This window comes from Rhinoderma darwinii (genome assembly GCF_050947455.1).
Source record: "Rhinoderma darwinii isolate aRhiDar2 chromosome 1 unlocalized genomic scaffold, aRhiDar2.hap1 SUPER_1_unloc_7, whole genome shotgun sequence".
Taxonomy (NCBI): domain Eukaryota; kingdom Metazoa; phylum Chordata; class Amphibia; order Anura; family Rhinodermatidae; genus Rhinoderma; species Rhinoderma darwinii.
Window position 1 is genome coordinate 467,071 of NW_027461671.1, and position 25,007 is coordinate 492,077.

A 25,007-nucleotide genomic window follows, 5' to 3' on the forward strand; every position below is an offset into this window, starting at 1 on the left:
ACTGCTCTTGAACATGGGGCTTCTGAAGAAGCCATCCATTAGGGCCTACTGGACCACAGACATCTTATACCACACACACCGATGTACTATATGGCCATGTCCAGGATGCGTTATGAGGCAATACTTCACTTCTTACATTATGCTGATAATGAGCAGTGCCCACCCTAGTTTTGACTGTTTGTTTAAACTGAGACCCCTATTAGATAATTTCAGTGCTCGGTTTGCACAAGCATACAACCCCGAGAAATGTATTTCCATTGAGGAGTCCCTGGTACATTTTAAAGAGATGCTTCAATTCTGCCAGTACCTGCCGAATAAGAGGGCAAGGTATGGTGTGAAGATGTATAAGCTGTGCGAGAGTGCATCAGGGTATACTTGCAAAATTAGGGTATATGAAGGGTAGGACACCAGTATTCAGCCCCTGGAATGCCCCCCCCCCCTACTGAGAGTTAACACAAAAGATGTGGGATTTGGTGCACCCACCTCTGGACCAGGGTTACCACCTCTACATGGATTAATTTTTATACCAGCATCCCACTCAAGTGCCTTGCTTTCAGAAATACTGTGGCATGTGGCACTGCTAGAAAAAAATCTGAGAGGCCTCCCCAAGATACTGCTTGGGCAAACACTCAGAAGGGGTGAGAGCAGGGAACAGTCCAGCAGCAACATATTGTGTGTAAAGTACAATAGATATGTCCATGTATTGACAATACATGGCCCCACCAGTACAGAGACCTCCAAACCAAACAGCATACTGGACTAAAATAGGTACATGGGAGGGGTGGACTTGTCAGATCAAGTCCTGAAGACCTACAGTGCCATACGGAAATCAAGGGTGTGGTATAAGAAGCTCATCATACAGAAGGCAATGTACAATGCGTACTTGATACACTGATGTGCAGGTCAGTGAGGAACTTTCCTAGAATTTCAAGAGGCGGTTATCAAGAACCTAATCTCTTTAGGGACCAGGAAGGGGGGCACCCAGTACTTCTGGCAGCGAGGCCATACGCATAGTACCAGGGCAACACTTTCCAGGAGAAGTTCCCCAAACTGGTGAGGAAAATAGTCAAAAGAGGTGCAAATCCTGCTATAACATGGGGATAAGGAAGGCCACAATATATCAATGTGACACGTGTCCCAAAAAAAAACAGGGCTCTGTATGAAAGTGTTTTAAAATTCATCATACATCACTTGATTTTTAATTTACCCCAGTTCTACTTAACCTGATGCACTCCGCACAGCTTATCCCGTTCATCTTTCCCTTCTGAGCCCTGCCATTATAATTTATGGGGTGTCTGTCTCTGGTGGCACATGCTGGGCACAATATATCGGACACTGAAATGGCATATATGTATAGAAAATTGCAAACCTCACTCTGCGACATCTGCTGCGCATTACCTTTTACACAATACTTGCGGGGTCAAAACGCTCACTATACCTCTAGATGAATGCCTTGTGTGTTTTTAAAATTAGGTCAATTCTCGGGGGTTTCAACACTACTGGTACCTGTGCAAATGCAACATAGCACCCGCAAAGCAATCCAGCAGAATCTGGACCCCAAAGAACACATAGCGCTCCTTCGCTTCTGAGCCCTCCCATGGCCCCAAACGGTAGTTTATCAACACGATTGGGGTATTTCCGCATTCAGGAGAAATTGCGCAGCAAAATAGGGTATTCTATTCCTTGTGAAAATAAGAAATTTTCAGCAAAAACTACATATTATTGAAAAATAAAATCTTTTTTTTTTTTTTACTTCACAGCCCAGTTCAAATAAGTTCTGTAAAGAAACTGTGGGGTCAATGAATTCCTTGAGGGGTGTAGTTTCCAAAATGTTTTTTTTTGGGGTTGTTTTCTATGTGTTGGCACCGCAGGACATCTTCAAACCTGGTATGGTGCCTAAAATATAGCCTAATAAAAGAAGAGGCCCCAAAATCCACTAGGTTTTCATTCACTTCTGAGGCCTGTGTCTCAGTCCAGTAGTGCACTAGTGCCACATGTGGGACATTTCTACAAACTGCAGCATTTGGGAAATTAATATTTAGTTGTATTTTGATGGTGAAACCTTTTTTCTTGTAGAAAAAAAATAATTAAATTAGAATTTCTCCAAGAAAAATGAAATTTGCAAATTTTACCTCCACTTTGCTTTAATTCCTGTGAAACGCCTAAAGGATTAAGAAACTTTCCAAATGCGGTTTTGAATACTTTGAGGGGTCTAGTTTATTTTAAAATGTGGTGTTTTATGGGGGTTTCTAATATATAGGCCCCTCAAAGCCACTTCGGAACTGAACTGGTACTTAAAAAAAACGCTTTTCAAATTTTCTTATATGAGAAATTGCTGTTTATGGTCTAAGCCTTGTAACTTCTTAGAGAAATAAAAGAATGTTCAAAAAACGATGCCAACATATAGGAAATGTTAATTAGTAACTACTTTGTGTGGTATAACCATCTGCCTTACAAGCAGATACATTTAAATTCAGAAAAATTCTCATTTTTCGAAATTTTCTCAAAATTTTGCTATTTTTCACAAATAAACACAATGTATTAACAAAATTTTACCACTAACATAATGTACAATGGGTCAAGAGAAAATTATCTCAGATTAATATAGGCATTCCAAAGATATTACCACATAAAGTGACATGTCAGATTTGAAAAATCGGTTGAGCCTCAAGACACAAACTAAGCTGTGTCATTAAGGGGTTAAAGAGGTTCCATTGTATTGTGAGTGAAATTAAATGTAAAACTATATATCTATAAGGTCAGTTGAGAAGATTGATATTCAGTTCTCAGTAAGCGAAGGGTGTGGAGACTTATTTTTTCTTGCTTTTTTTTATCTTCCTACTCTCTTTTGGACGGGGATATATGAAAAAAATAATTGAATTGCTTCAACATCAAATAACTAACACTCATGAGTGGAGCCATTAAGCAGAATGCCTACACCCACTGTCCTATGAATTACATAGCAATACAAAATAATCGATAACTGATTGAAATCCACTGTTCAATTCTGTCTAGTGAGGGAAAAGAATACCGTCAAAAGAGGCAGCATTTCATGATTAATGCTATAGCAGCGTGCAACCATGGTATACAGTGCATTCGAAAAGTCTTCAGGCCCTTTCACGTTTTGTAACGTCAGGCCTCATGCTAAAATAAAAAGATTTTCCCCAGCATTCTGCCCTCAATACTACATAATGACAAAGTGGAACAGAATTTTAGAATTTTTTGCTTATTTATTAAAAATTAAAAGCTCTTAACTGTATTTTACTTTTTAAAATTAGTCCCCCTAGGGAACTTGAATCAGCAGTTCGATCGCTTGCAGGAAATACAGCAATACTAGTTAATAAGTGTTAGCTGCAACAAACAGCCGACAAGCTCCACTTATGAAGCGGGCTCAGTCTGAGTCAGCTTCAAACTCTCCCTACCGGCCTATATATACTGCGGATGACGGGAAAAGGTTAAAGATCATTGGTCAGCATTTTTTTTCCCCATTAGATTCAACGTTAAAGAGGTTATCTGTGCATGTTCCAGACCTCCCACACTAAAAAACAAAATCCTGCCCAAGTAGCAGACCACATGCGAAGTGATATCGGGTTTGGTAAATAACCTGAAAAAGTTTAATGCCTGTAAATGATATACAACAATGAGCAAAGGTTTTAAAATGTATTTGTAGGATTCCTTTTTTTTTTTGGGGGGAGGGCAACGGACGTCCCCTTTTAAATTATTTTTTTTTACTCTGTTTTAGTGATCTGTTTTGTGGTTTTTCAGAAAATTTTAAATCGGTATGAATGAGCAAGAGCTTAGTAAATAACTTTTTTGTAAGAAGACATTTTGATTTAAAAAGGGGTCGTCCAGTTTAAGCAAATTCATGATATTTTTTGGAACAGTAGGAACATTCATTGCTTACTTCACGTGGACAAAATTCCGTCCATGGTCACGTGATCAGTGTGGACTTAAATAAATAGGAAAAAAGAAAAATTGATCCAGCGCTGTTTGAAGATTAAAAGGGATACAATGTTCCCACTTTTATTGACATGGAAAATGTTTAAAAATGGAAGGAGATGCAGTATCAAGGTGGTTTCATGCGGACGGGTGCCCGAGCCTACGCGTTTCGAACACTGACAGTGTTCTTATTCATGGCAGAAATACCTTAAGACTTAAGTAAGCCTGCAAAATATACTATAATGCTATTTATTAACCCCTTCCCGCACCTTGACGTAACTGCACGTCAAGCTGTAAAGTAAGTTCATGCACCTTGACGTGCAGTTACGTCGGCACTTTAAAAGTTAACCGCCGCGTGGCGCTACACCGCAGCGGCGGTTAACTGTGTAGTCCTTCTGCCCTGGAGTCCATTCAGAGTACAAGGGACCAATTGAAGCGGGCCCTTGTTAGAGAGGCTCCGATTAGTTAGTCTGTACAGACTAATCAATTGGAGCTTAGCACGTTAGAGCTCAACGTCACAGGCTCTGATCTCCTCTGTTGGAGTCAGGAAGTGGAGGAGATCAGAGCCTGCAGCCGTCGTGTGCAACGAGTGTTGAACAAAAAAACACTTAAAACCCCCATTAACCCCTTGAACGCAGTCCCAAACTGTGATCACCCCCTCCGCTCCTAGTCTATAAGGGAGCTTTTCTTTTGTTACTTTTTTTTTTTAAATTAAAAAAAAAAACAAAAAAAACCCCTTTAGTTAGTTTAGTCAGATCTAGTCAGCGTTAGTTTAGTCAGATCTAGTCAGCGTTAGTTTAGTCAGATCTAGTCAGCGTCAATTTAGCCAGTGTTCGTTTAGTCAGATCTAGTCAGCGTCAATTTAGTCAGTGTTAGTGTCAATTTAGTGTTAGTCAGCGTCAATTTAGTCAGCGTCAGACCGCCTGTCAGCGTCAGATTGCCCGTTAGCGTCAGATCGCCCGTTGGCGTCAGTTAGTTTAGTCAGATCTAGTCGGCGTCAATTTAGTCAGTGTGAGTCAGCGTCACTAGTCAGTGTTAGTGTCAATTTAGTCAGTGTTAGTCAGCGTCAATTTAGTCAGTGTTAGTCAGCGTCAATTTAGTCAGCGTCAGACCGCCTATCAGCGTCAGATCGCCTGTTCGCGTCAGATCGTCCGTTAGTCATCGTCAGACCGCCTGTTCGTCAGCGTCAGTTAATCTCAGTCAGTTAGTGTCCTTCAGTTAGCGTCAGTCAGTGTGTGATTGTCAGTTAGTCATCGTCTTTTTGCAAGTGTAGTTTAGTGTTAGTCAGTTAGTGTCATAAAATAAAAAAATAAAAAATATATATTAGTGTATGTTAGTGTTAGTATTTAGCGTTTTATGTAAAAAAAAGTTATATTCTACATTTTTCTGTATACACTTTCTACAGTATACAAGTGTACATAAACCTTTATTGTACACAAAAATAAAAAATGGCCCGCAAAACATTTTCTGCAGAGGAGGCGTATGAGATGCTGTCATCGGACACAGATACTGCGAGTGATGCTGGGTCCGCTTTTGTGCTGTCCTCTTCCTCAAGTGACACCGAGGAACCTCCTCGCAGTCGCAGGAGGGTTAGTGTTCAGGTTACACCTGCACCTAATTGGTTGCCCCCAACCTCCTACACCCCCCCAAGTACCGGACTTTACTGCTGCTGCAGGTGTCCAAGTCCAGACAGCAGGGCTGTCTGAAAGAGTTTTTTCAGCTCTTTTTTTCGGACAGCATTGTGGACAAAATTGTTGAGCAAACGAATCTTTGTGCTCAACAATTTATTGCTGTGAACCCCGGTAGTTTTTATGCCAGGCCATACAGGTGGCATCCCACCGACAAAGCAGAAATGCTGCAGTACTGAGGATTGGTCCTAAATATGGGCCTAACAAAGAAGCCATCGGTGAGGGCCTATTGGTCCACTGATATTCTTTACCACTGCCCCTTATACCGCACTACAATGCCCAGGGCTCGTTTTGAGGCAATACGGAAGTTTTTGCATTTCAATGATAATTCCCAGTGCCCCGCCCAGGATGACCCCAATTTCGATCGACTCTATAAAATTAGACCCCTTATTTCCCATTTGGCCCAAAAGTTTTCCATGTCATATACCCCTAGAAGAGAAATTGCCATTGACGAGTCCCTGGTGCATTTCAAGGGAAGGGTGAAGTTCAGGCAGTATTTGCCCAACAAACGTGCCAGGTATGGCATCAAGATCTACAAGTTGTGTGAGTCGGAGTCGGGCTACACACATACTTTTAGAATATACGAGGGAAGAGACAGTCAGATTGAACCCCCAAACTGTCCACCCGTCCTGACTACAACTGGGAAGATTGTCTAGGACCTCCTGCACCCACTGTTGAATCAGGGGCACCACTTGTATATTGACAACTGGTATACAAGTGTACCCCTGTTCAAATGCCTGGCGGAACAAAAAACGGTGGCGTGTGGGACGGTCCGCAAAAACCAGAGACAGCACCCAAATCCCTTCTCGGCCAACCCCTGCAGCGTGGGGAGAGCAGGGCGCTCCAAAGCGAAGGGGTCCTATTTTTGAAATTCAAGGACAAGAAGGATGTGTTGATTCTAACATCCATTCATGATGCCACCTGCTCTCTTGTCCCTGTGCGTGGTGCAACACCCACCACCACGTCACGGCCTGTCTGCATCCAGGCATATAACAAATTTATGGGGGGAGTGGACCTTTCTGACCAGATGCTCAAGCCGTAAAATGCCATGCAGAAATCAAAAATTTGGTATAAAAAACTTGCGGTGTACTTTATCCAAATGGCATTGTACAACTCCTTTGTAATATACAGGATCACTGGTCATGAGGGGACATACCTGGAGTACCAGGAGAAGGTGATCAAATCCCTTCTCTTTGGGAATGTGGCAGAGGTAGGAGAAAGTTCTGCCTCTGCAAGTGCGGATGTCCCCAGGATAGTTCCAGAGCAGCACTTTCCTGGTGAAGTGCCGCCCACCGCAAAAAAAAAATCCACCCCCAGAAGAGGTGTCGTGTCTGTGCCAAAAGAGGCATAAGAAAAGACACGACATACCAGTGTAACACCTGTCCCACCCACCGTGGACTGTGTATGAAGGAGTGCTTCCGGATATACCACACCTCTCTGGATTTCTAAATTTTATTTTCATCTGTCCCTTTCATTTATAATTTTTGGCCCTTTCATTTACAATTACCGTCCCTCCCATTTACCATAACCATTTCACCATTTAAAATGTGAACATCCCCATAAAACTAAAAATTCCCATTATACCCCTAGATGAATATCTAGGATTTGTAATATGGTGTAGTATCTGCACAATTTTTTAGGCCTATGCAAACATGACATGTGCCCAAAAATCATCCAAGTAAAATAAGGCCTCAAAATCCTTGTGATGTTCCAATACTTTCTGGCCCTGCCATATGTCCAGCAAAAGAGAATTAGGGCCAATTTATTTCTAAACTCAGAAGAAATATCTTGCTAAATGTTAAGGTGCTTTTCTTCACTTGCATGCTCTGTGTCTGAAAAATCTGTCCTATAAATGAAGCATTTGTCATATGTTCTTTTTCACGCCAGATATCCACAAGATTCTGCAAAAAAACTATGGGGTTAAAAAAGTGATCACACCCCTAGAAAAGATTTTCATCTTCACACACGAATTCAAATAAATTTTGCAAAACAACTGTGGGGTCATAATGCTAACTATACCCCTAGAAAAAATTCCTTGAGGGGCATAGTTTTCAAAATGGGGTCACTTTCGGGGGTTTCCACTGTTTTGGTCCCCCCAGTGCATTGCAAACCCGACATTGCACTAAAAACTATTCTAGCAAAATCCGCGCTCCAAAATCCAAATGACGCTCCTTCTATTCTGAGCCCTGCTGTGGGTCCAAACAGCAGTGTATTACCACATATGTGGTATTGCCGTAATCGGGAGAAATTGCTTTACAAATGTTGTGGTGTTTTTTCTCCTTTATTCCTTGTAAAAACCTAAAATTTCTATGTTTTTTCAGAAAAAAAGTAGATTTTCATCTTCACACATGAATTCAAATAAATTTTGCAAAACAACTGTGGGGTCAAAATGCTAACTATACCCCTAGAAAGATTCATTGAGGGGTGCAGTTTCCAAAATGGGGTCACTTTTGTGGTGTTTCCACTGTTATGGTCCCTCCAGGGCATTGAAAACTATTCCAGCAAAATCCGTGCTCCAAAATCTAAATGACGCTCCTTCTGTTCTCAGCCCTCCTGTGGGTCCAAACAGCAGTGTATTACCACATATGTGGTATTGCCATAATCGGGAGAAATTGCTTTACAAATGTCGTGCTTTTTCTCCTTTATTCATTGTAAAAATTTCTATGTTTTTTCAGAAAAAAATGTAGATTTTCATCTTCACACACGAATTCAAATAAATTTCGCCACACAACAGTGGAGTTAAAATGCTAACTATACCACTAGAAAGATTCCTTGAGGGGTGCAGTTTCCAAAATGGGGTCACTTTTTCTCTGTATCGGCAGCACAAGAACTCTTCAAACCTGACATGGTGCCTAAAATATATTCTAAAAAAAGGAGGCCCCAAAATCCCCTAGGTGCTCCTTTGCTTCTGAGGCCTGTGCTACAGTCCGTTAGCACACTAGGGCCACATGTGGGATATTTCTAAAAACTGCAGTATCTGGGCAATAACTATTCAGTTGCATTTCTTGGGAAAAACCTTCTGTGTTACAGAAAAAAATGGATTACATATGAATTTTGGAAAAAAAAATTACATTTGTAAATTTCACCTGTAGTTTGCTTTAATTCCTCTGAAACGCATAAAGGGTTAAAACACTTTCTGAATGCTGTTTTGAATACTCTGAGGGGTGCAGTTTTCAAAATGGGTTAATTTATGGGGACTTTCTAATATATAAGGCCCCTAAACTAACTCCAGAACTGAACTGGTCCCTGAAAAAATAGCCTTTTGAAATTGCTGCTAAAGTTCTAAGCCTTGTAACGTCCTAGAAAAATAAAAGAATGTTCCAAAAACTATGCAAATATAAAGTAGACATATAGGAAATATAAACTAGTAAGTATTTTGTGTGGTAATACTATCTGTCTTCCAAGCAGATAGATAAAAAGTTCGAAAAATTTTAATTTTTGCAAATTTTCTCTAAATTTTGATGTTTTTCACAATTAAATATTGAATTTATTGAACAAATTTTTTCACTAACAAAGTACAATATGTCACGAGAAAACAATCTCAGAATCGCTTGGATAAGTAAAAGCATTCCAGAGTTATTACCACATAAAGTGACATGTCAGATTTGAAAAATCGGCTTCGTCCTGAAGGCCAAAACAGGCTCAGTCCTAAAGGGGTTAATGTGCACAAACAAATAAATAAATCATTTTTATAAGGGTGCGTTCACATATTAGTTGCATCAGCAACAGTTTTTTTGGGTCTCTCAAGTGATTACAAATTATGCAAAAACTGATGCAAAAATTTATCAGTTGCCATCAGGCTTCTTTCAATTTTTACTAAAAAACCATCAGTTGTCATTAGTTCTCGTTAGCTGTTATCAGTTTTTACCACAATGGTCCACCAAAAAGGTAGTCTAGGGTCTGAAAATGTGCCAGTTTTATCAGAGTGGTGCACAGTTTGTGATAGTTTGGAAACATGATAGATTAGATACATGTTGTGTACCATGTCAGGGCTCTCCTCTGCGCTACACTGTAGTCTGGCACACACATTGTAATCTCACGTGTGTCATAAAGTGCAGCGCCAAGAGAGATCCCAGAAGGCAGTTGAGGTCCACTAACCTCACCTCAGAACTTCGAAGCAGCTCTGTGAGCCTGCAAAGACGCCAAACACTAGCCCTAACTTCAGGCAGTAGCTAGTTTTTGGCGTCTTTATAGCTACCGGATCTGTTAGAAAGCTATGGGATCCATTCTAGCATCAGTTTCCCTCTGGCTTTTCTGCAACACGCCTGAGGGAAACTGAAAGGGACAACGGATATATATGAACGGCCCTTAAGTAGCGCAATTTAATATGGACGACACATGTAATAAGTCAATATAAATAATACTAATAACATAAAAATTTTATTAGTCTCATGATTTAAAGTGGATCTGGCAACATAGTTCGAAGACAGGTCCACTGCACTATTAGCTAAAAAAATAATAATATTGTGCAGTTTGGCTACTGGCAGCTAGCCAAGAATAGTTATATAGTTAGGAGTCCGATGTTTTCATGAGGGGAGCATTCCCTGCCCCTCTGAGCAATGATTGGCCATATATAAAGCTAGATACATTGTGTATACAGTCTGTCACTAGTGAGGTATTTGTGGAGGGGGGGGGGGGATCGCATCCTCATGAACTAGGAGTCCGTTGTAATCTTTGCCAGCTGTTATTAGCAAAACGGCACAATATTTTTTTGAGCCCATTTGGCTATTAGTGCAGTGGAACTTTCCCCACACTATGCTGCCCGTATACAGGGCGCATAGTATGAAGACAGGTCCTCTTAAAGCACTATTTTTATTTTTTAAACACAGTACAAATATTTTTCAGTTCTGAGTTAGGTTTAAAGACTAAGCTGAGAAGCATTCTCTGAAGCCCATCATGGTAAACTTTAAGAGTATAGATGTTAAACAGTTTACTCTCTTTAATGAATGTCTCAAAAAGATGAACACCCCCTCCGACTCCAAAGTAATGGGACTTACTAGCTAGGTAAACAATTCCATCTTTGGCCAATAAATGCTGGAAGACATCATGCAGCGCACTGTAGTAAGTAGTATTATATATGGTCTCTGATGTTAAAATAATATCATATTTTATACTAGGCACTTGATTTTGCATTAGTTGAGTAAATTGAGACCATTCCCCAGAAAAGAAGCGACACTTCGATAACAGTCCCGTCTTCACATCTGATTTTTGTATTCTTTTCCCACAAGGTTCCTCATTAATACTTTTGGTCAAATCGATGCCATCAAAGTTCACCAATGCATTGGGTATGGTTATTTCTTCAATTACAGTGCTGTTGTAGTCTTGAAAATGAACTACTTTGGCTTTTTGTTTCAAAGAGAATATTCCTAACAAGCCAGCTCCACAGCCAAGATCCAAGACACTTTTATTTTCGAAGTTAACAGCCTTATCTTCAAAATATCGAACTAGATCAAAAGTACACTCCCAAATTTTCATTCCTCCTTCATATACACCAGGAATAAGATCAGAGTTAGATGTAATACATTTGTTCACTACGTCTTCCCTATGCACATCTGAATTGGACAATGTCATTTCTACGACAGAAACATTTACAAATTGTAGGCCCAAGCTGCTCTCAACAATTTTATTTTCTAACACGCTGCAAACATCTTTAGGAATTTGGTGCTCTGTAGCTGGTTTGAAGAATAATCTTTCATCACTAGATACACAATCGGCTCTGTGGTCTCCACATTCACTGCTTTTGACCGATGGCGTTTTTTGTCTTGATCCCTGGATGTCATTGAAATCCTCTGGTTGCAAGTCTTCATCTTCTATTAGTGTGCGCTTCGACAGGCTTATTTTGCATTCATCGGGACTGCTTTCTGTCTCTTCAATATTGAAATTAAATTGAAATGACATTGTACTGTGTAGGATGAGGTCTCCAATTGGAATGAACAATTTATTCTACTAAAGCCCAGCGTCTACTGTCCTGCAACAATGGAAAAGTATACATTAAACACAAAATAAAGAATATCAATAGCAAGACATTTACAAAACAGTCTTAACGCCTTAAAGAGGCTCTGTCACCAGATTCTCAAACCCCTATCTCCTATTGCATGTGATCGGCGCTGCAATGTAGAGAACAGTAACGTTTTCTTTTTTTTTAAAACGTTCATTTTTGGCCAAGTTATGAGCTATTTTATATTTATGCAAATGAGCTTTGAAATGGACAACTGGGCGTGTATTGTGTTTTTAACTGGGCGTGTTTACGTGTTTTACTAACTGGGCGTTGTGATTAGAAGTGTATGATGCTGACGAGTCAGTGACCAATCAGCATCATGCACTCCTCTCCATTCATTTACACAGCACATAGTGTTCTTACTAGAACGATGTGCAGCCACATACACAAGTGTCCTGATAATGAATACACCTGATCTCCAGCCTGGACGTCATGTGTACTCAGAATTCTGACACTTCTGAATCTTTTCTGTGAGATTCAGCAAGCCACGCGTAAACTCGCGAGATTACGAGGTAAACGAGATTTCGTTTCCCTTGCTGGAAATCTCACAGAAAGGATTCAGAAGTGTCAGAATTCTGAGTACACATGACGTCCAGGCTGGAGGTCATGTGTATTCATTATCAGGACACTTGTGTATGTGGCTGCACATCATTCTAGTAAGAACGTGATGCTGCTGTGTAAATGAATGGAGATGAGTGCATGATGCTGATTGGTCACTGATTCGTCAGCATCATACGCTTCTCTCCACAACGCCCAGTTAGTAAAACAAGTAAACACGCCCAGTTAAAAACACAATACACGCCCAGTTGGACATACGAAAAAAACCACGCCCAGATGTCCATTTCAAAGCTCATTTGCATATATATATATAAAATAGCTCATAACTTGGCCAAAAATGAAAGTTTTTCACAAAAAAAAAAACGTTACTGTTATCTACATTGCAGCGCCGATCACATGCAATAGGAGATAGGGATTTGAGAATCTGGTGACAGAGCCTCTTTAACCAGTTGCGGACCGCCTATAGACTATCAAAGTCCAGGAGTTCCGCAATTAAAAGGGGTTTTCCAACAACTAAACACTGATGGCCTATCCTCAATAGTTGATGGGTCAGGGTCAGACTCCCCAGACCCCCGCCGATCAGCAGTTTAGCAGGGGCCGCATCGCTCGTATGAGCGCTGCTTCCCCTTCATTTCTTTTTGCTCACTGAATCGTCGACACGCATTTAGGATAGGCCGTCAATTTTTAGTGGCTGGAAAACCCCTTTAACTCTGCAAGGATGTTTCAGCAGGTCCTGCAGATTTATCCTGTTTGCATCAGCTGTCTCTAAACAGCTAATATCACGGAGATTTACCCGGAAACCACTCAGTGTCATCTCCGGGCATGTGATCGTTGCGACAGCATGTCACAACAAGAACAGAAAAGTTTGTTAGTAAATAAACTTTTATATTGGTTGTGTCTATTGGTTGTGTCTATTCTCTGTCAGAGAGGGGGAAAACTAAGTAACATACGGTTTTTTTTTTTTTTACAATTAATATATTTATATCTATGTTAACAATAATAAAGATATCATAATAATCTATATGCAGATATTTTGGTCATATAAAAAAAAATATCTATATCTATCTCATTTGTATTAAAATAACGTATAGTTTTAGGCTTGGGCTACCTGACGTCTTTTGCCGCAACACAGGTTGCACGGCCAAAGACCACTGAGCCACCGTGCTGCCCAGCACTAGTGGGAGGTTGCCCAGACAGCAAAACAAAACACCCAAAGTATTTATCCAGGGTGACAACGTGTGGATGCTTACACACCTGCTATTCCTGCATTCATGGACCAAGCTTGTGTAAATGTGCAAACAGAACAAATTGCTCCATTGATTTTATCAATAATTTTAAACAGAGCAACTTCTGGAAGAAATAGTACAGCAAACTAATCTGTATGCCCAGCAGTTTCTGGCAAATAATCATCATACACCAAACATGGATACTGAAAACCCACTGATGTGCCGGAAATGAAATTTTTTTTTAGCCCTGACATTTACATTTAATATGGGAATCACAAAAATGTTTTAATTGAGGTCATACTGGTCTACCAAAACAGAAACAGTTAATTTGTATCCAGCTCACCAACCAAGTAGATGCCGAAGGGTGCAGGAATGCACCAAATTGTAGCAAAAAAGGCGAGAAGGTTCCAGCATCAATATCTTGAACAAAATGCGGCTTTTATTGAGGTTCCATAAAATCAGGGACAACACAGAACAGAAGCTGACCGGTTTTAGGCCCAAGTGGCCCTTAGTCAAGATATTGATGCTGGAACCTTCTTGCCTTTTTTGCATACTGGTCTACCAATCCAATTCAGCATATGCCCATGTTTTCTGCTGTGATGGCTCGGTCACACTATGAGGTTTTTAATGAGGTTCCTACATTTTAGCAATAACACCCTATATCTCACACAAGAAAATAAAAGATAAACTATATAAATTGAGGCATCATTAACCACTTCTCTAAAATTTTTGCAGAAACATACACGCCTCAAAAACACATAGCAGTTGATGAATCCCTGATTAATTTTACAGGCCGTCTCGCTTTCAGTCAGTACATCCCGAGCAAGATATGGAGTAAAGCTCTATAAATTGTGAGCAAGTGGCACATGCCACACTTATGCCTTCCGAGTCTATGAGGGAAAATATAGTTACCTGGGTCCCCCTGGTTTTCCAACCTACATGGGTATCAATGGGAAGGTTGTGTAGGATCTAATAAACCCACTTCCACATCAGGGCTACAATTTATACATAAACAACTACAATACAAGTATCCCACTTTTTAACCCCCTCACGCAAATGCGCGTTACTGTACGTCCGTTTTAGCGGTGCGTTCCCGCAAATGGGCATACAGTAACGCCCTGAGGATGAAGCGGACACAGGAGCTGTGCCCGCTTCATCTTCAGCGTGTGTGGGCTGTCATACACAGCTGACATCCCGCTGCAACGGCAGCGATCACAGTTATCTGTACTACATAAGTAGTGCAGTGTATTGTACTGGGGATCAGAAGATCAGATCTTCAAGTCCCCTAGTAGGTGTAAAAAAAATGTGAAAAAAATGTCTTAGATAAATAAATAAAAGTTTTATGCAATAAAAACAATAATCGCCCTGTTTCCCTGATCAGGCCCTTTATAAAAAAACAAAAAACAAAAGAAAACAATATATAACAGGTATCACCGCGTTCGTATCAGACGGAACCTATAAAAATATCATATTATTTATTCTGCACGTTGAACACGTAAAAAAATTAAATAATATAAATAATAAAAAGTGATCAAAAAGTCGCCCGTACCCCAACATGGTACCAATAAAAACTACAGTTTGTCCCGCAAAAAACAAGCCCTCACACTGCTCCGTCAACAAAAAAATAAAAAAGTTACGGCTCTCAGGATATGGTGACGCTAACACATTATTTTATTTAGACAAAAGTGTTTTCATTGTGTAAAAGTAGTAAAACCTATAAAAACTATATAAATTTGTTATTGCCATAATCGTATCGAACCGCAGAATAAAGTAAACATGTTGTTTATACTGCACAGAGGACGCCGTTAAAAATGTATAAAAAAACAGTGAGAGAATTTCTGTTTTTTGGTCTCCTCACCTCCCTACAGCTCGTCCCATGAAAATCAAGCACTCACACAGCTGAACGGAAAAATAAAAAGTTATGACTCTCGGAACGCAATAATGCAAAACGACGGCCCAGACTAATTTATATGTGCAGTAGTTATTCACCTAAAACCCCACGTCATCATTTGCTAGCCCCCACTGGTGGACCTGGTAAATGCAGCGGAAACGATGACATTTTGGGGTCTGTGCTACATATGGGGCTAGTGAAGAAGTCAAAGATTAGGCAATGGAGTGCGGCTATTTTGTACAATACCACAGACATCCTTTATAAGTGCCACTCCTGCATCCAAAAAGCTAGCCTGTGCATAAAGGATTGGTTCAAAGCGTCCGTCACTATCCATGGATAATATTTTTTCTTAATTTACCCCATTATTACATTATCCTATTATACCCTGACGTACTCCGCACAGCTTACATATACTCTAAGGTACTACACACAGCTTACATATACCCTGATGCACTCCGCCCAGCTTACATATACCCTGATGTACTCCGCCCAGCTTACATATACCCTGATGTACTCCGCACATATTACATATACCCTGATGTACTCCGCACATATTACATATACCCTGATGTACTCCGCACATATTACATATACCCTGATGTACTCCGCACAGCTTACATATACTCTAAGGTACTACGCACAGCTTACATATACCCTGATGTACTCCGCACAGCTTACATATACCCTGATGTACTCCGCACATATTACATATACCCTGATGTACTCCGCCCAGCTTACATATACCCTGACGTACTCCGCACAGCTTACATATACTCTAAGGTACTACGCACAGCTTACATATACCCTGATGCATTCCGCCCAGCTTACATATACCCTGATGTACTCCGCCCAGGTTACATATACCCTGATGTACTCCGCACATATTACATATACCCTGATGTACTCCGCACATATTACATATACCCTGATGTACTCCGCACATATTACATATACCCTGATGTACTCCGCACAGCTTACATATACTCTAAGGTACTACGCACAGCTTACATATACCCTGATGCACTCCGCCCAGCTTACACATACCCTGATGTACTCTGCACAGCTTACATATACCCTGATGTACTCCGCCCAGCTTACATATACCCTGATGTACTCCGCACATATTACATATACCCTGATGTACTCCGCACAGCTTACATATACTCTAAGGTACTACGCACAGCTTACATATACCCTGATGCACTCCGCCCAGCTTACATATACCCTGATGTACTCCGCACAGCTTACATATACCCTGATGTACTCCGCACATATTACATATACCGATGTACTCCGCGCATATTACATATATCCTGATGTACTCCGCACAGTTTACATATACTCTAAGGTACTACGCCCAGCTTACATATACCCTGATGCACTCCGCCCAGCTTACATATACCCTGATGTACTCCGCACATATTACATATACCCTGATGTACTCCGCACATATTACATATACCCTGATGTACTCCGCACATATTACATATACCCTGATGTACTCCGCACAGCTTACATATACTCTAAGGTACTACGCACAGCTTACATATACCCTGATGTACTCCGCCCAGCTTACATATACCCTGATGTACTCCGCACAGCTTACATATACCTTGATGTACTCCGCACAGTTTACATATACCCTGATGTACTCCGCAGTTTACGTATACCCTGATGTACTCCGCCCAGCTTACATATACCCTGATGTACTCTGCACAGCTTACATATACCCTGATGTACTCCGCCCAGCTTACATATACCCTGATGTACTCCGCCCAGTTTACATATACCCTGATGTACTCCGCCCAGATTACATATACCCTGATGTACTCCGCCCAGCTTACATATACCCTGATGTGCTCTGCACAGCTTACATATACCCTGATGTACTCCGCACAGCTTACATATGCCCCCACATTATAAACTGAAACACCAGTAAAACACTAAACAAAACTACTACCAAGAAAAATCTGTGCTCCCAAAGCCAAATGGCGCTCCTTCTGGGCCTGGCAGTGTTTCCAAACAGGAGTTTATGACCACATATGGGGTATTACTATACTCTATAGAGAACCGCTTAATAATTTATGGGGTGTGTGTCTCCAGTGTTACAAGCTGGGCACAACACATTCGACATTGAAATAGCATATCTGTCGAAAATGGCAATTTTCAATCGGCAACATCTACTGTGCACTAATTTCTGCAAAACCTTTGGGGTCAAAATGCTCCACTACACTTCTAGATTAATTCCTTGAGGGGTGTAGTTTCCTAAATGGGGTCAATTCTCGGGGGTTTTCACTGTACTGGTACCTCAGTGCAATGCAACATGGCACCAAAAATCTATTTAGTAAAATCTGCAATCCAAATTGTGCTTTTTCCCCTTAGACCCTTGCCGTGTGTCCAAATAGCAGTTTACAACCACATATGGGGTATTTCCCTACTCAGGAGAAATTGTGTAACACATTTTGGGGTGCCTTTTCTCCTGTATTCCTTGTGGAATGAAAAATTATGAGCTAAATCTACATGTTATTTGAAAACCAATATTTTCATTTTCACAGCCCAAGTCTAATAAAATCTATAAAACACCTGAGGGATCAAAATGTTCACTACACCTCTAATTTAATTATTTGAGGGGTATAGTCTCCAAAATGGAATCACATCTGGGGAATTTCTACTGTACTGGTACTTCAGGGGCTCTGCAAATGCGACATGGCCCCAAGAAACCAATTCAGCAAAATCTGAGCTGCAAAATCCAGATGGCACTGCTTGCCCTCTGAGCCCTGCCGTGGGTCCAAACAGCAGTTTATTACCACATATGGGGTACTGCCGTAATCAGGAGAAATTGCTTTACAAATGTTAAGGGTGCTTTTTCTCCTTTATTCCTTATAAAAATTAGACAATTCTATGTTTTTTCAGAAAAAAGTAGATTTTCATCTTCACAGACGAATTCCAATAAATTCAGCAAAAACACTGTGGTGTCAAAATGCTAACTATACCACTAGAAGTAGTTTTCAAAATGGGGCCATTTATGGGGGGTTTCCACTGTGTTGGTCCCTCCAGCGCGTTGCAAACGCGACACGGCACTGAACACCATTCCAGTAAAATCAGCGCTCTCCTTCCCTTCTGAGCGCTGCCGTGGGTCCAAACAGCAGTTTATTACCACATATGGGGTATTTCCGTAATCGGGAGAAATTGCTTTACAAATGGTGCGTTGCTTTATCTCCTTTATTCTTTGCAAAAATTTGAAAATTCTAGGGTTTTCCAGGAAAAAAAGCAGATTTTCATTTTCACAGACTAATTAGAATAAATTTAGCAAAAAACCTGTGGGGTCAAAATGCTAACTATACCCCTAGATAAATTCCATGAGGGGTGTAGTTTCAAAAATTGGGTCACTTTTGGGGGGTTTCCACTGTTTTGGCACCATAAGACCTCTTCAAACCTGACATGGTGCCTAAAATATATTCTAATAAAAGGGAGGCCCCAAAATCCACTGGTTGCTTCTTTGCTTCTGAGTCAGGTGCTTCAGTTCATTAGCACACTAGGGCCACATGTGGGATATTTCTAAAAACTCCAGAAACTGGGCAATAAATACTGAGATGCATTTCTCGGGTAAAACCTTCTGTGTTACAGAAAAAAATGTATGACAAATAAATTTTGGCAATTGTAAAATGACATTTGTAAATTTCACCTCTACTTTGCTTCAATTCCTGTAAATCGTCTAAATGGTTAAAATACTTTCTGAATGCTGTTTTGAATACTTTGGGGGGTTTCTAATATATAGGGCCCTCAAAACCACTTCAGAACTGAACTTGTCCCTGAAAATATAGCCTTTTGAAATGTTCTTAAAAATGTGAGAAATTGCTGCTAAAGTTCTAAGCCTTGTAACGTCCTAGAAAAATAAAAGGATGTACAAAAAACGATGTAACCATAAAGTAGACATGTGGGATATGTTAATTAGTAACTATTTTGTGTAGTATTACTATCTGTTTTACACAAGCAGATAATTAAAATTAGAAAAATCATAATTTTTTCAAATTCTCAAAATCTTGATGTTTTTTACAAATAAGCAACAAATTTATCGACTAAATTATTCCACTAACATAAAGTACAATATGTCACGAGAAAACAATCTCATCGCTTGGTTAGGTAAGAGCATTCCAAAGTTATTACCACATAAAGTGACATGTCAGATTTGAAAAAATTAGGCTGGTCCTGAAGGCCAAAATGAACTCGGTCCTGAAGGGGTTAAAGAGTAGTGGAAAAAATAGCAATTCCACCATTGTTTTTTTTTGGTGTTTCGTTATTATGGTGTTCACGTAAAAAAGTCATGTTAACTTTATTCTGCAGGTCAGTACAATTAGGGTATGTTCACACGGCAGCGTCCATTACGGCTGAAATTACGGAGCTGTTTTCAGGAGAAAACAGCTCCTGAATTTCAGACGTAATTGTTGGTACTCGCGTTTTGCGAGGCGTCAATTACGGCCGAAATTTGGAGCTGTTCCTCATTGAAGTCAATGAAAAGCGGCTCAAATTACGTCCCAAGAAGTGTCCTGCACTTCTTTGACGACGCTGTTATTTTACGCGCCGTCTTTTGACAGCCACGCGTAAAATTACAGGTCGTCGGCAAACCCATTGAAATGAATGGGCAGATGTTTGGCGATGTATTTGAGCCGTGTTTTCAGGCGTAAAACGCCTCGTTTACGCCTGAAAATAGGTTGTTTGAACCCAGCCCTATGGTGATACAAAATGTATATAGTTTTTTGTATTTTTCTGTAGTTTTATTAGCTTTGAACAGTAAAAACAAATGGAAAAAAAAATAAAGAATGAATCATGCTTTTGCGTCGCCATATTTTGAAAGCCATAACTTCTCTTTTTCCGATGATAGAGCATTAAACATTTTATGTACATTTTTCAGTACGATCTCTTGAACACTCATATACTGAATACTTCCATATTGCAGTTTATTATGCCTGTTAGCTGACAGGAATCCTATTAGGCCCTGCCTCTGACAGTACCGTATATATACGGAGGATGTCGCCAAGGGGTTAAAAGAGTAGTAGCATTACATGGCCTTTGTAAAAATATATTAGTGCTGTAACTAGATGTCCAGAAAATGGTGTCTACACCAAATAACATGCCCTTCACTGGGATAGACATCAACAGTGTTGTAAAATGCACCGTCTTAGGGCTTGTCTAAACGTAACTGCTTTGATGCAGAAAACGTCTGCAGCATTTCCGTAATAAACTAGCAGACAATCAGCACCATTTCATGTGTTTTTGACTGAGGAAAATAGTGCGGATTTTGCAGTGGTTTTTTTTCAAGGCATTGTGATGGTGATATGTTCTCTGACGAACGCAGGAAATCAGTCCACTTTTTTCACCAATAATTGACATGCTCTGGAACTAAAATTATGCACCACAGGTGAATTTTTGGACTGAATTTTTCCGCAGCGTGTGGAGTTCATTTGTTTTTTTTTGCATAAATTAAGTAATGAATAGTAATAATGAATGGATTAATAATTTATTTAATGTGCAACATAGCAGAGCAATCCTTTTAACCTCTCAAATAATGTGGTGGGAGAAATGGCACAGGTCTTGTGGGAGGGGAGACGTATTTTATTCCATATTTATCAAACGGAGGTATTAAAAAAACATTAAAATACGGTACAAATTTTAGTCACAAATCTACGGCTAATCATAGCAAGTATAAAGAAAAAAAATCTGAACAGTCAGACATTTCCAAATCTGCTAGTGCTCTTTTTAATATATGAGGTGTAATTCTTGTCACTTATGCCATTAATAGATTTGGCCCAACTTGCTTCATTTTATGCCGCCTCATAACTAAAATACATGTACGCCAATGTATTGCACCTAATGCTGGTAGATTTGCCACATGAAGATCTACTTCACACACAGAAATTTTTCTGCCAATTTTGACTGCATCAAAAAATGTTATTAAAATATAACATGCATTTTCTATGGCGTTTTTAATTTGGTGTCATTTTAAAGATGTTTTTTGTTTGGAGATTTTATAGTCCTATAGCGAAGCCTATGGGAAAAGTGCCTGAAAAAACATAATACGCAGAGCATGCTACGTTTGGAAAAAAAAACAAAACGCCACTGACAACAAAATTCTCTCAAAAACACCACAAACCAAAATGCAGCGAGTGAGTAGTGCATTTATTACATCTAGCCGAAGTAAAACAAAAACACGAAAAACACGGAGTAAATCCAGCCAGACAATTCAAAGTTGTAAAATTATTAAACTGTAAGGGTATGTTCACACGGCCTATTTTCGGGCCGTAAATGCCCGAAGAATCGGAAGCAGAACGCCTCCAAACATCTGGGCATTGATTTCAATGTGAAAAACAGCGTTCTGGTACGATGGCCGTTTTTTTACGCGCCCGTTTTGAAAAACGGCCGCGAAAAAGAAGTACAGTTCACTTCTTGGGACGTTTTTGGAGCTGTTTTTCATAGACCCTACTGAAAAAGCTCCAAAAACTGCCATAAAAAATGCAGCGAAAAACGTGAGTGGCTTAAAAAAATTCAGAAAATCAGGAGCTGTTTTCCCTTGAAAACAGCTCCGTATTTTCAGACGTTTTTGAGTTTGTGTGTGAACCTCCCCTAAGTTCACACAGTTTTTTTTAAAGTTTTTTGACACAGAAACCGCGTCGGAAAACACGCCAAAAAACGTCTGAAAATGCCTCCCATTCATTTCAATAAGAGGCAGAGGCGTTTTTTTTCCCGCGAGCAGAAAAACCATCTCGCGGGAAAAAGCAGCAGCATGCCCTACCTTCGGGCGTTTACGTCTCTGACCTCCCATTGCCATCAATGGGAGGCAGAGAAAGCGTATTTCGCTGCGTTTTTGCCCACGGCGCTCAATGCCCGCAAATGAAAAATTACGCGAAAAACGTGGCAAACGGTGTGCAGGCAGATCAAAATCTGCCTCAAAATTCAAATCTGCAAAAACTCTGTGTGAACATACCCTAACATGCGTTTTTAGTGGCGTTTGTGTGTAGTGCATTTTATATTTTACTATAGACCTTAAAGAGTCTCTGTCACCAGATTTTGCCACCCCTATCTCCTATTGCAGCAGATCGGCGCTGCAATGTAGATAAGAGTAACGTTTTGTTTTTTTTTTAAAAACGAGCATTTTTGTCCAAGTTATGACCGTTTTTATATTTATGTAAATGAGGCTTTCTAAAGTCCAACTGGGGGTGTTTAAAGTAAAAGTACAACTGGGCGTGTATTGTGTGTGTACATCGGGGCGTGTTTACTACTTTTACTAGCTGGGCGTTCTGACGAGAAGTATCATCCACTTCTCTTCAGAACGCCCAGCTTCTGGCAGTGCAGACACAGCCGTGTTCTCGAGAGATCACGCTGTGACGTCACTCACTTCCTGCCCCAGGTCCTGCATCGTGTCGGCCACATCGGCACCAGAGGCTACAGTTGATTCTGCAGCAGCACCAGCGTTTGCAGGTAAGTAGCTACATCGACTTACCTGCAAACGCCGATATACATCCATAGATATAAGGGAAGGTGTCCGTGGCCAATAGAAATGGATGGGTCCGCAATTTCATCCGTAATAACGGACAAAAACTACAGTGGTGTGCACGGGGCCTCCGGCCAGGATCACACACACGCTTTTGATGCAGTTTTTATTGTGGTTTTTTTTATACATTTTTCCTTCCTTTTGATTCCACTACAGACTATGACTAATAAAAACTGCACGTGCGATCCTGGTTTTTCCCTTCTGACTTTTTTGGGCATATCCACAGGATAGATGACCTCCAATGTGTTGGCGCAGAATTTCCCCTACAGGCTAGCAGGCCTGTTGTCCTCATGAACAATTACATCCTGGAACTTGTAGTTCCACAATGACTGACAATTTTACAAGAGTTTCAGCATGTCTGGTCATCCACCTTTCCACTTTGAACCCATTAGGGTATGTTCACATGGGCTATTTTCGGCCGTTTTTCTTGCCGTATACGGCCCAAAAAACGTCTGAGTGATCGGAAGCAGAACGCCCCAAACATCTGCCCATTGATTTCAATGGGAAAAACGGCGTTCCGCTCCCACAGGGCATTTTCTATGCGGCCGCTTTTATAAACAGCTGCGTAAAACAAAGCCTCGTAAAGAGGTGCATGTCACTTCAGCCGTTTTTATTGACTCAATGAAAAAACAGCTCCAAAAATGGCCGTAAAAAACGGCAGTTGCTTATAAAACGGCTGAAAATCAGGAGCTGTTTTGAAGGGAAAAAGTTTTTCGGTGCGTTTTTGGAGCTGTTTTTCTGGAGTCAATTAAAAACGGCCCAAATGCACTTCTTTTTCACGGGCGTCTTTTTAAGTGACGCTTTTGGAAAACGGCCCCGTGTAAACGGAACGCCGTTTTTCCCATTGTAATCAATGGGCAGATGTTTGTAGGTTTCCTGCTTCCATTTCTTCAGGCGTTTTTTGAGGTGTAAACGCTCCGAACTACACCTGAAAACAGTCCGTGTGAACATACCCTTACTGAAATGTATATTTTACAGAACGGTTATGACTTTCTCCCATTACTAGTTATATAACGCTGCCTGCCAGCAGCATGTAATAAGCATGGCTATGTATAGTATTCTCTGCACTGCTTTCGTAGAAGACACACATTAAAAAGAAAGCATTCATACAGCTACCAGAGTGCGGATGCAGACTCCCCCCGTGAACACACTGCAGCCTGCTAACGAGCTCAGCACATGGTACGATTCCCCACAACACATAACCCCGCCCACTATGCCTTCCAGCAAATCATCATTCAGTAAAAACTCACCATTAGCAGCGTGCTTCTCATATGATTTCACCAAGTATCAGCATATTACGACAAGTGTGATTGGCTGTCTGCTGGAAAGCAGGTTATATAATAGACCCGGAAGCAGTTAAAGAAAATCGTGTTGGGTTGAAACTCTACAGAACAAGCTGTACTAAATGAAAACGTTTTTATTTTCAGAGCCTGTGCAAACTGTACAGACAGGGAAATATAACTGGAATATTCAGTTTGTGTATGCAAAAGTGGTCGGGCTTAGCAAACCATCTAGTATCTGCTGTGACCTGACCACGCCATTTCATGCCCCATACAGAGCATGTGCTAAAATGGTGGATGTGCGTGTGAAAAAACAACTTCACTCTGCTTTTTCCTTCCCTCATGAATTATATTAAGAGTTGCCTGGTGGCAGAGACCGCTATAGGGGAGAAAAAGAACATGCATTCTTGTTTGTGACTGAAAGTACATCACCTCCAGCTTTCTCTGAATTAATTTTTTTGTTGCAAAATAATGCCCTAAACTTCCCAATTTTCAAACAATTATCTTCAGTATCTGGGTAATTTTACTTTGTGGTTGGGCATTTAGTTTTCTATGGATTATATTAGGTTAGGTTTATACGTCGCAACATAACGATTGCAGACGTGGCGACTAATGACCGTGAAAGTGGTCGCGCAGTAATCCAGCAAGTTAAGATTTGCTGTTGCAGCAATTTATGGGTCTGTTTTACTGAATTGCCGACAGAAACTATGCAATAGCAGCAACGTAGGTGAGGTTTACCAAATCTCGTCCACACGCTGTGTAAAATCTCCGAGCAGAAATTCACCTGCGCTGCGTATTTTTGCGGAATTGCTGCAGAAATTTTTTGCAGCGATTCCGTTACGTGTGGACAGGTCCTTACAGTCTACGATTACGTGCAA

General features: G+C 40.5%; 1 protein-coding gene across 4 annotated transcripts; it reads right to left on the reverse strand.

Moving 5' to 3' along the window:
- Positions 1-9,981: 9,981 nt before the first annotated feature.
- LOC142674684 (histidine protein methyltransferase 1 homolog) lies at positions 9,982-24,146 on the reverse strand. Of its 4 annotated transcripts, none has more exons than XM_075847201.1 (2): positions 24,100-24,146; positions 9,982-11,595 (listed from the first exon to the last, which is right to left on the reverse strand). In XM_075847201.1, the coding sequence occupies exon 2, from the start codon at positions 11,523-11,525 to the stop codon at positions 10,440-10,442; it is 1,086 nt and encodes a 361-aa protein (XP_075703316.1). In that variant the 5' UTR covers positions 11,526-11,595; positions 24,100-24,146; the 3' UTR covers positions 9,982-10,439. The 4 variants fall into 4 exon arrangements, with proteins under 4 accessions (XP_075703316.1, XP_075703314.1, XP_075703315.1 ...); XM_075847199.1 differs by lacking the exon at positions 24,100-24,146 and adding an exon at positions 23,966-24,050; XM_075847200.1 differs by lacking the exon at positions 24,100-24,146 and adding an exon at positions 23,960-24,040.
- Positions 24,147-25,007: the final 861 nt, after the last annotated feature.